General features: G+C 43.8%; 1 protein-coding gene across 5 annotated transcripts in view; it reads left to right on the top strand.

Moving 5' to 3' along the window:
* Positions 1–12066, top strand: part of KLHDC3 (kelch domain containing 3) — a 56420-nt gene that overhangs the window by 12438 nt on the left and 31916 nt on the right. For all 5 annotated transcript variants that reach the window (XM_081943693.1, XM_081943694.1, XM_081943695.1 and 2 more), the window contains exons 2-3: positions 7323–7575; positions 9840–10016. In XM_081943693.1, coding sequence (XP_081799819.1) covers positions 7422–7575; positions 9840–10016 — 331 coding nt within the window. In that variant the 5' untranslated portion in view covers positions 7323–7421. The remainder of the gene's footprint in view (positions 1–7322; positions 7576–9839; positions 10017–12066) is intronic.

Here is a 12066-nt window from a genome sequence, read left to right as displayed (position 1 = left end):
CTGGGAGGAGTTTGACTCTGTTACTTCCGATGATATGGACAGGTTGCGTGGGCGACTGCGAGCCACTACATGTTCACTGGACCCGTGTCCCTCCTGGCTTATACTGGCATCCTGGGTGGTCACACGAGGCTGGCTCCAGGAGTTAATCAATGCTTCCTTGAGAGAGGGGTCCTTGCCGGCCGCCTTGAAAGAGGCGGTGGTGAGGCCCCTACTCAAGAAGCCTTCCCTGGATCCAGCTATGTTAACTAACTATCGTCCTGTCTCCAACCTTTGCTTTCTGGCGAAGGTTGTAGAGAGTGTGGTGGCACAACAGTTCCCACGCCACTTGGAGGAAATTGATTATCTAGACCCGCGCCAGTCCGGCTTCCGACCCGGTCACAGCACGGAGACGGCCTTGGTCGCGTTGGTGGATGATCTCTAGAGGGCCAGAGATGGGGGTTGCTCCTCCATTCTGGTCCTATTAGACCTCTCAGCTGCTTTTGATACCATCACCATGGTATCCTATTGCGTCGTCTGAAGGGGTTGGGGGTGAGGGGCACCATCTCCAGCCGGAGAGGTGGTTCTTCTCCTACCTCTCTGGCTGGACGCAATGTGTGCTGACAGGGGAGCAGAGGTCGACCCTGAGGCCACTCACTTGTGGGGTGCCGCAGGGGTCGGTCCTCTCGCCTCTCCTGTTCAACACGTATATGAAACCGCTGGGTGAGATCATTCGTGGTTTTGGGGTCGAGTACCATCTGTACGCTGATGATACTCAGCTGTACATCTCCACCCCGAACCACCCCAACGATGCCGTCGAAGTGATGTCCCGGTGCCTGGAGGCCGTACGGGTCTGGATGGGAAGTAACAGACTCAAGCTCAACCCCTGGTTACCGGCGCCCCAGTGGCTGTGGTTACCGGCGCCCCGGTTCAACCAGTGGGTTCCATCACTGACCATCGGTGGCGAACAACTGGCCCCCGTGGAGCGGGCACGCAATTTGGGCGTCCTCCTGGATGCCCAGCTGTCGATGGATGACCATGTGACAGCCGTGGCAAGGGGGGCGTTCCACCAGGTTCGCCTGGTGCGCCAATTGCGTCCCCTATTGGACCGGGACGCCCTTCACACAGTCACCCATGCGCTAGTGACGTCCCGACTGGATTATTGCAATGCTCCCTACATGGGGCTTCCCTTGAGATGCACCCGAAGGCTGCAGCTGGTCCAGAATGCGGCCGCGCGGGCAATCATGGGAAGTACTAGGTACTCCCATATAACACCTCTCCTGCGCGAGCTGCACTGGCTACCTGTGGCTTTTCGGGTGCGTTTCAAGGTGTTGACTATCATCTTTAAAGCGCTCCATGGCACAGGACCTAGCTATCTGCGGGATCGCATCCTACCCCACACATCCCTGCGGCCGATTCGCTCTCACAGAGAGGGACTCCTCCAGGTGCCGTCCACTAGGCAATGCCAGCGGGCGGCGCCCAGGAGTAGGGCCTTCTCTGTGATGGGCCCAACCCTCTGGAATGACTCCCCCCCCCCCCGACATTAGAACAACCACCGATCTCCGCTCCTTCCGCAAGAAACTTAAGACCCACCTGTTCCACTTAGCTGGCCTGGCCTAACCGTAGCTTTAATCTTTAATCCTTCTGGCCTGTATTTTAAATTTTTTGGGGTAGGCTTCTTAGATTGCTTTTTAATTTTTATTATTGTACAGCTTTACATTTAATCTGTTTTTAAGGGTATTTAAGATTTTCTATTTTGTATATGGTTTTTTAGCTGCTGTCTGTACACCGCCCCGAGTCCCTTCGGGGAGAGGGGGCGGTCTATAAATTCAATAAAATTCAAATTCAAAATTCAAATCTTACAATCATAAAAGATATAATATTTATATAATTACCTGTTGTTATAATACTATATTGCACATTTTCTGATTGACTACAGGTAGTCCTTGACTTACAACCATTTATTTAGTAACAGTTCAAAGTTACAAATGGCGCTGAAAACCGTGACTTATGACTGTGTTTCATGTGACCATTGCAAATCCACATGGTCACATGATCGGAATTTGGATGCTTGGCAACTGGTTCATATTAATGACAGTTGCATTGTCCTAAGATCATATGGTCATCTTTTGTGATCTTTTGACAAGCAAGTTCTTAACAACTGGGTTACTAACTTAACAACTGCAGTGATTCACTTAACAACTGTAGCAACAAAGATTGCAAAATGGAGCAAAATTCACTTTACTATGATCTCAATTAGCAACATAAATTTTGGGCTCAATTGTGGTCATAAGTCGAGGACTACCTGTATTCAACTTGATTGTTTATGTGCCATCAAGTTGAAAACCACATTTTCTCCATGTCGATTAGCCTGCTAGCATGGTGTCAGGGAAGAACAGGAAAAGGGTGACACATGCATCTTGATACATAATCACGGATCTTAATGATTGTCCGGTTACACTTATGTCCATCATTATGAATTGTTTTGAAAGGACTTTATTGTATCCAGGCTCCCTCCAGCGTTTGACTCACTTCAGTTTGTTTATTGTCCAAATTGTTCCACAGAGGATGCTATTTCCTCTTTTCTCCATCTGAGCTTGGCACACTTAGAGGAAAGAAGTACTCATGTACAAATGCTGTTTTTTCGACTTTAGTTCAGCATTTAATGCAATCATTCCTCAGCATTTAGTAGATATACTGGGCCTTTTATGCTTCAATACTCCTTTGTGCTGGATTCTTGATTTTCTCACTGATAGGCCCCAGTTTGTACGAGTTGGAACTAATATTTCTAACACCATATTCTTGAGCACAAGTTTTCTTCAGGGCTTTGTCTTAAGTTTGCTGTTGTTCACCCTGCTGACCCATAATTGTTGTGCAAGTTTTGCGACCAACCATATTGTGAAGTATTTGGATGATACAACAGTGGTGGGTTTTCCTTATACCGGATGGCAATGAGGATGATTACTGGGAGGAGGTTGAGGGTTTGATGAACTAGTTACTAGTATAATAAAAACAGCCTGGTTTTAAATGTATGAAAAACAAAAGAATCATTGCCAATTTCAGAAAAGGCAGGCACACCCATACATCTCTGTGTATTAACAATTCACCTGTGGAGGTGGTTAGTATCATCAGGTTTTTGTGTGTGCAGCTGATGAGGTTGGCTTGCTGGCTCACTAGTGAGACACTGGTGAAACAGGCACAGCATCATCTGCATTTTCTGTGTCATATAAGAAGAGCACATCTTCATTCCCCTATTCCTACTACTTTTATAGAGGGATGATTGAAATCATCCTGTCATTTTGTATTACTGTGGGGTTTGAAAGTATTACTGTTTTAGACAGGAAGATTGTGCAGAGAGTGGCGAGAATGGTATAAAAGGTTATTGGAAGTTCACTTTCTTCTACAGGTATCCAAGATATAACATATAAGCGATGCCTGGCCAGAGTCTGCAGTATTGTCAGGGATGCTACATATGGTCTCCATGACCAGGTTTTCTTTGTTACCTTCTGGGAGGAGTCTTTGCAGCATTCAAAACAGAACAGTTAGATACTGTAATAGCTTTGTACCATATGGTATCAATCTTGTTAATTCTCAACATACTATGTATTCAAAATGGATTGTGTGTGTGTGTATAGCATGTTTGTATGTATGTATGTATGGGAATGGATATGGATATGGATATGGATATATTTATTTATGTGTATGTATATATATATATGTATGTGTATATCAGCCGGTCCAGAAGCCGCTCCATTGCTCGCTTCCCCTGCCCGTCTGGACTATCCTAGCCCCGCCCACCGCTCACTGATTGGCTACCTCACCAATCATCCCACCCGCCTTGAAGAAACCTATCTAAACCCACTTACCTTTTTTTCCTGTTTGGCTCTCTATTGCTGCCTGCCAACTCCGAGGAGGTAAGTAAGCTGCAACTAAGCGGGGGGAGGGGGCTGCCGTGGCCCTGCACTATAAGCGAGTCCGGTGACCTTTTGCGGCCTTGCAAGGATCCCGGGCTCGCTTATAGCTCAGGGCCGCCAGAAAGCGTGGGGGAGGGGACAGCGGCGGGAGCTTACGCAGCGCAGCCGGCCCAAGTTCGGAGACCTTGCAAGGACTTGGCGTTTTTTGCATTGGGCCGTGCTGCAAGAGAGAGGGAGTAAAGACCTTTTGCGGATTGTTGTTGGTGGAGGTGCGGGCCCGTGCTCACTAAAGCAAATCCGGGGAAGACCTTTGCGCCAGCTGGAAAAGGTCTTTACTCCCCCCCTCTTGCAGCATGCCCTGATGCAAAAAATGGCGAGATCGGCACACTTGGGGCTGCTGCTGTGATGTCCAGGGAGGCTAAACCAAGCCGCGCGTCTCTCCCAGCCACTTTTGCGGCTTCCCAGAGCGCCAAGAACCTTTGCGCTCTTCTCCGCGCTCTCCTTGGCTCCTCGCGATGGCAATAGACGTCCAGAAGCGGCAGGGACCGGAAGCCCTAGCCCCCAAAACCGATTCTGGACATCTATTGCAGTCGTGAGGAGCCGAGGAGAGCTCGGATAAGAGCGCGAAGGTTAGGGTTACTGGGCAACATGTGTGTGTGTGTGTGAGGCTGGAGTTACGCCCTCCCGGGGGTCGAAGCACCTCAAAGGGACAGGTAGGCTGCCACAGCTCCACTGAGAAGATATTTCTGAGAAGAGAAACTTCTCTGGTTGCGCCCGACCTGGTGGAGCGCCGGCAACCGCCGGCCTGTTGCCAGGGAGACAGTCAGTGAGGTGAACCATGTGGTTACTCCGATCGCACGGACGCAGCCCGACCGGAGAAGTTTCTCTTCTCAGAAATGTCTTCTCAGTGGAGCTGTGGCAGCCTGCCTGTCCCTTTCAGGAGCTCCACTGAGAAGACATTTATGAGAAGAGAAACTTCTCCGGTCGTGCCCGACCTGGTGGAGCCGGCCTGTGGCCAGGGAAACAGTCAGTGAGGTAAGCCGCGTGGTTGATCCGATCGCACGGCCGCAGCCCTACTGGAGAAATTTCTCTTCTCAGAAATGTCTTCTCAATAGAGCTCCGGAAGGGGACAGGCAGGCTGTTGCCGGCGCTCCACCAGCTCCGGTGCAGCCCGATCGGAGACGTTTTTCTTCTCAGAAATGTCTTCTCAGTGGAACTGTGGCAGCCTGCCTTTCCTTTTGAGGTGCTTTGACCCCCGGGAGGGAGGGTGCGGGGGGGCATAACTCCAGCCTCACACACACACACACATTGCCCAGTAACCCTAACCTAGGTAACATCATCAGTGCTACAACGGAGTGGGGGGGGGGGGAAGGAGGAGAAAGGACAAAAAGGAGAAAGAAAGGGAGAAAGAGGAGGTGGGGGAAAGTGGGATCCTTGCTGCTTTCTGAGCTTGGTGGTTTTCTTACAGACGTTTCATTACCAAACTAGGTAACATCAGTGCTACAACGGATTGGGGGGGGGGGGAGGAGAAAGGACAAAAAGGAGAAAGAAAGGGAGAAAGAGGAGGTGGGGGAAAGTGGGAACCTTGCTGCTTTCTGAGCTTGGTGGTTTTCTTACAGACATTTCATTACCAAACTGGGTAGCATCATCAGTGCTAGAAAGAGTGGGATATATTGAGAGGAGGAAGAGGGGTGGGAGGGGGAGGAGGGAGACGATAGTGGGGTCCTTGGTGTTCCCTGAGCTTGGTGGTTTTCTTGCAGACATTTCATGACCCAGCTAGGTATATCACACCAGTGACAATAAAATATCTGCAAGCAAGCCATCGATACCACAGGGCATTTATTTCTTCATTTATAAAATTTATATGCCTCCTGCCTCGTTGTCATCATGATCTCCTCATCAAGACCTTCCACAATGTCCAGCCTTAGAATTACATCTCCACAATCTCAAATTTTATTTATTGTGTATATAATATTTTAATGGTTTTATTTTAATTTATTGTGTATAGAATATTTTAATGGTTTTATTTTAATTTATTATGTGTAGAATATTTTTAATGGTTTTATTTTAATTTATTATGTGTAGAATATCTTTTTTTAAATTATTTTTAGGGAATTTTTATTTAATTATTGTTTATAGAATGTTTATTACAAGAAATGTTATTCCTTTTTGCAAATGTTTTATTTGTGATGCAATATGTTGCTTTTAAGTGTACAGGTTGGTGCATGGTTTATGTGTCTCAAAGTGGCTTCTTTTCTATGGGCAGGCCAGGTTGGTGCAAGGCAGCTTTGCCAGATTTTGTGTGTTTCTGTGTGATACCTGGTTGTTTGGGTAATTGTGAGGTGGTTGCTGGTTGTGTGAGCTTCCTGGCACTGTTCTTTATAATTTCCCATAATGCCTTGATTGTTTTTATTCCAGTGGCTTTGTCTTTCCTGTCCTTCGGGTTAGGGGAAAAACTGGTTTCATCTGTAGTCTTTTGGGGGGAAATTGTTGATTTTTGGTGTTTTCTTGGCACTGTCATAGTTTGTGTGTGTGGGTGTGTAGTGTCCCACAGTTATCTACACATTAATAATGATCAAGTACTAATAATATTGCTTTATACATTTTAGTGACCTTTCCTTACATAATTGGTGTTTTCTTTCATACTTTTAGATTTCTAATTGCTGTTTCTGTTAGTTAGCAATTGATAAAACAAATCCCACGTGAAAAAGTATTCCAAGCCTTCTTGATTTTAATTGTCAATTTATTCATTCCTGCACATTCTAATATTTATTCATTTTCATATCTTTGTTTTTCCACTGTTGTGCAAACACAATTCCAGCAGCTGCTAACATGTGTAAAATTAAATATGTATTGTATTCCCTTTGAAATACAAGTAGTAAGTAGTAGCTACTTACCTTCTGTAAGTAGCTCTTTTATTGTTTTGTGTACTTATTTTAATTTATTTAAGTAGTAAGTGCACAAAATAATAAATTTCCTTTTTTATATCTTCTTTTTGTAGATCATCCATTAGGGCAAAGAATTCAGTGACATCGTCTTGGCCACTCCCACCCGGTCATATGGCTGGCAAGCCACTCCCATTCGGTCACATGGGAGTGGCTATTGTGTGGCTACATACATATGATTTTATTTTGAGAGCGGGCATCAGAATTTCATTTTTTAATGTGTGCCAGTATGTTTACAGAAAAAAAGTGACAATAAAGGTTAACTTAGATTCATGTGTGATTATGGTATTATATGTATGTTACCATTTTGGTGTCATTCTAATTTGTGGTACTTACCTTGGAGTGTAAATTGTTTTGAACTGACTTCAGTACTAATGAAAGAAATGCACAATATTCAAAGCAATTGTTTAAAACCTTACCTTGTGTGACAAGTGCTGTATTCAGATTCAGACTGAATTTTAAAATCTTTTTTTTTTTAACTCTGCAGATTTCTGTGGCTATGAGCTAATGATTGGCTAGCCTTATTGGCACTAAAATCTAATGCCCCCACCAATAACTTGCAAGGATTGAACACTCACAAAAGGGAATGTTACGGTGGACAGTTCATTTAGAAGGTGGGCCTCGAAGAGTAAACCACGCTGCTGTGGCTGTTGGACATAAAGTCTACTCTTTTGGTGGTTACTGTTCTGGTGAAGATTATGAAACTCTACGACAGATTGATGTTCATGTATTTAATGCAGGTAAGTTGATAAATGTTAAGGTTTGGAGAAATGGGACTTAATTATGCTTTATTTTTCCAAAAAACAAACATATATATGTCTGTGTGTGTGTGTGTTTATTTAATGTTAATTAATTTTAATTAATATGTCAGCCAGCAAACATAGATGAGGCTACTGAACATGTAAAAATATTCAATTATGGTGATAAAGGAATTTCTCATATTAGAATATTACATTATTCTTTTTTAGTAGAATGATATATTTGGGGGAAGCATACATAAAACAATACCATGTTTTGGAGAAAAATGGAGGTGCCAGGTTATTAGTATATTGCAGGAGACCATTTACTGATTTTAATATTATTAATTGTTTATTTGCCAATTTTAAACTGTGTAATACATCATATTGTATCTCAAGAAAGTCAAAGCTCTCCTTATTTTTTATTTAGTAAGAAATTTTGATAACTTCATAAGAGAATCCTATGTAGTTTCCCATTATCTATATATTCCTGAAGTGCCAGTACTCGGCATATACCTTTTAGTTTTTTATGAAATTTATTTGCTGCCCGTCTCATATCTAATGACTCTGGATAGTAATTTAGTCCGCCCTAACCCTAAACTGAAATGATGGAACATGTTATTTTGTATTGTTCCCTCTACCCAGATGGTCACAAGGAATTTTTATCACTCTTTTCCATTAAACAGTCTGGATATTCTGACTTGTACTATTATAGTACAATTATACTATAATTATAAATATAGTATGTGATATATACTATAACTACCGTGTTTCCCCAAAAATAAGACAGGGTCTTATTTTCTTTTGACACCCCAAATTTTGCTTGGGTCTTATTATTGTTTGTTTGTTTGTTTGTTTTTATTGGATTTATATGCCGCCCTTCTCCCAAAGGACTCAGGGTGGCGTACAACATTAAAAAACACACATCCCAAAAGTTAAAAAGAAATTAAATACATATCCAAAAAAAAAAAACACGAATTGATAGGACAATACATTTAAAAATGAGTTAAAATTAACAGGCCAGGCCTGTTGATTGGGGGGCTTATTGGTTTGGGCTGCCAGGTGGGCGCCCAAAGAGCCAGGCACAGCCTCAGGGGCAAACAGCTGTGTTGCGCTGTCGCAGCAGTGCAACAAAGCCGCCATGAGGTGACCACTCTCATGAGCAGCCGCCTGGCAATGCCCCTTTCCAGCCGGGCAGAGCACCACTCACCAACCCAGTAATATCCCAAAGGCGCTAAGCCGTGTGGCGCTCTGCCCGGCTGGAAAGAGAGGTTGCGCGAGCACTTGTTCTGCCTCCAGCTTGCTTGTCTCCCTGCCTCACCATGCCCAACTCTCCCTGCAGGGCTGGGCCTGCGACCCTGTTGCCGCGGCCATGCTCCTAGCATAATCGGCTTTCAAATTCCGGAGACCCACTCTGGGACTGCGCTCTATGGTTGTGGGCCGCTGCTGGAAGACTTAGCAGCGGATTCTGGAGTTTGGAAGCCAGTTATGCTCGGAGCATGGCGGCGCCGGCGGCAGTGGGGTGGCAGCGGCGGCAGTGGGGTGGCAGCAGCGCCCCAGCCCTGCAGGGAGAGTTGGGCAGGGAGGCACGAGCTGGAGGCAGAACAAGTGCTCGCGCAACCTCTCTTTCCAGCCAGGCAGAGCGCCACGTGGCTTAGTGCCTTTGGGATATTACTGGGTTGGTGAGTGGCACTCTGCTCGTGAGAGCAGGTGCCCAGCAACCCCCTGCTCCAGCTGGGCACAACGCCACCCACCAACTTAGCAGTATCCCAAATGCGTCAAGCAATGTGAGCGCCTTTGCCCCCCCCTCTCCCCTGCTCCTGCGGCTTTGCACCTTCAGGGTATCACTAGATTGGTGAGTGGCGCTCTGCCTGGCTGGAGGGGGTGGTTGTCCAGGGGGCCTGTTATTGGGGGAGGGCATATATATTTGCCCACAGGAAAAATATGGCATGGTCTTATTATCAGGACATGTCGTAATTTCGGGGAAACATGGTAGATAAAAATAAGTATAAATATATAAATATACAATTATGGTATAATTATATAGTACAATTATAGTAAGTTGTTACTATCTGATCAATCTGGTTTAACTTCATGGATTTCAGCTCAGGACTGCTCTAAAGTTTGTATTGTATGCTACACTATAATATCTCTTCCATTTTTTCTTACATACTTTAGAATGCTACATGTTTCTCTTTTTTATCTTAATTGTGATTTTTATTTTTGATCGATCAGCTGATAGAACTTTCTGAGCTTTTTTCTAATAGTCTCTCTGCGCTGGACCAAGCTACCACCAGTATGGACGAACAGCAGGGACCATGTGAGAGAAGTTCCTTATATGAGATATGGGCATTCTGCGGTGCTGATTGATGACACTATCTACATCTGGGGAGGCCGTAATGATACTGAGGGAGCCTGCAATGTATTATATGCCTTTGACGTCAGTAAGTGGTGTCCTGTTTCCATAACTTTCACTATCACATGCTTATAAAGGTGAATAGGCAGGGAAGACAAACCTTTTATGCCATTTATCTCTCATTGATACGATATTGATGGAGCAGTGATGGCACATAGCAATGGTCATGATATCAAACTGAGTAAGCCGAGTGTGTTAACTATAAATGAAGAATTATTGTTAATAATTACTACATTTATTATGCTTTTTAACTTTAATTATATATTTTAAATATTTATTTCTCAATAAGGGTGGAGATAGCATCCATGCATGGGTTGACACTGTCCGCGCTCTGATTGGACTGAGTCTGATTACTAATTAATTAACCACTATATAACCCCTTCCATCAGTGGTACCACCCAGTTTTTCGTCTCAGTCCACTCTGGGACGGTCGTGTTATCCTTTACTTCTGCTACAACTTGTTAAATATTGACTTGAGACCTGAAATTTGGAGCTGTCAAAAGCCTTCCTGCTCTCCATTGCGGTGAGCTCTGGGGGCTTTTAAACTTCTAGAATAAAGGCTGCTGCTTACAGCCTTCACGATCTCCCCCGCATTGTGAACAGTTATGAATGCATTTATCCAAGAGTGCTTTCCTATCATAATTACTCTCATGCCAACTTGATTAGAGTTTGCAGATACGATTCCATGATCAGAAAAGCACTGGTTCAAGTGGGATTCATAAGAGAGCAGGAAGGTAGAAACCATAGCCTTAAGAGGAACATTCATGTTCATCTCAAGTTTGCAAAAAAAAGCATTTACAGTATTTTCAACCAAAAAAGAGGGTGAAGATCTGGGTGCATCTTATACACTGAATACAGCATTTTTTGCCTCCTGAAACCCCGCCCCCTTCGCAAAAATGGATGTGCAGAGGGTTTGGGAGGCCTGCAAAATGCTCCTGGGGGTTGGGGATGGCAAAAACAAGTGAAAAACAGGCCGTTTTCTGTGTCCGTCCGTCCCCGGAACACTCTACTTGTCTCCCAAAGCCTATGCCCTGTTTTTTTGCAAAAACAGGGCATGCCGAGGGTTTGGGAAGCCTGCAGAGTGCAAAAATTTTTTTAAAAAATTTACCTCTTCAAATTCTTGGTGCGTCTTATACTCCGGTGCGTCTTACAGTCTGAAAAATACGGTAAATGATTCTTCAGATTTCTATAAAAATGACATATGTATAGATGAATCAAAAGTGGAAGTTGGGAGCATATAGGTATTGTTTTGTTTGATGGAACCCAAACACTGAATTCCTAATAAAAACGTATACCAATGGGCAAGCATAGACATAGTAATTGTAATGGTTTGGGAGTATTTGGCGCCTCAGGAGCTAGTCAATTTTTCATAATTGGCAGGAGCATGAATGATGTTTGGTATGAGAAAATTATATAGGAAAACATGTAAGTCATGACTTAGAACAGTGTTTCTCAACCTTGGTGACTTTAAGTCCACAGGACTTAAAAGTCACCAAGGTTGAGAAACACTGACTTAGATGAATCTGAAGTGCAAATGGGTCATGCAGCAAGACAGTGATCCCAAACATACAAACAAGTCCAGAACAGAAGAGATGAAGATAAATAAGATGAATATTTTGGAATGGTGAGGTCAAACTCCAGATTTAATTTGCAGAATTATTATCACAGGATCTGAAATGAGCAGTTCATGCTGAAAATTCAAATGTTACTGAGTTAAAGATGTTTGTCATAGAGGAATGGGATAGAATTCGTACATAGTAAAGTGGGAGCCTGATAATCAAGTGTAAGGAACATTTGATTGCAGTTTTTGCTGCTAAAAAAGTGGTGTAGTAAGTTACTGAATCTAAGGGGAAGCATTTTTTTTCACACTGTCACATATTGGATGACTTTATGAAACAAATAAAACAAGCTTCAAATTTTGGGGCTATTTTTTTCCCCACTTGGACTACTCTTCTGTATCGATAAGATTCAAATGAAGCACTGATAATATAAAAGTTCAGAAAAAATCCAAAATATAGCAAATACCCTCCTAAAGACGTAAGTTAACAAATTATCTGAGCAAATTGTCTTAAGAAACA

Source organism: Natrix helvetica (genome assembly GCF_964273705.1).
Source record: "Natrix helvetica genome assembly, chromosome: 2".
NCBI classification, from domain to species: domain Eukaryota; kingdom Metazoa; phylum Chordata; class Lepidosauria; order Squamata; family Natricidae; genus Natrix; species Natrix helvetica.
This window is presented reverse-complemented; position numbering and strand designations above follow the sequence as displayed.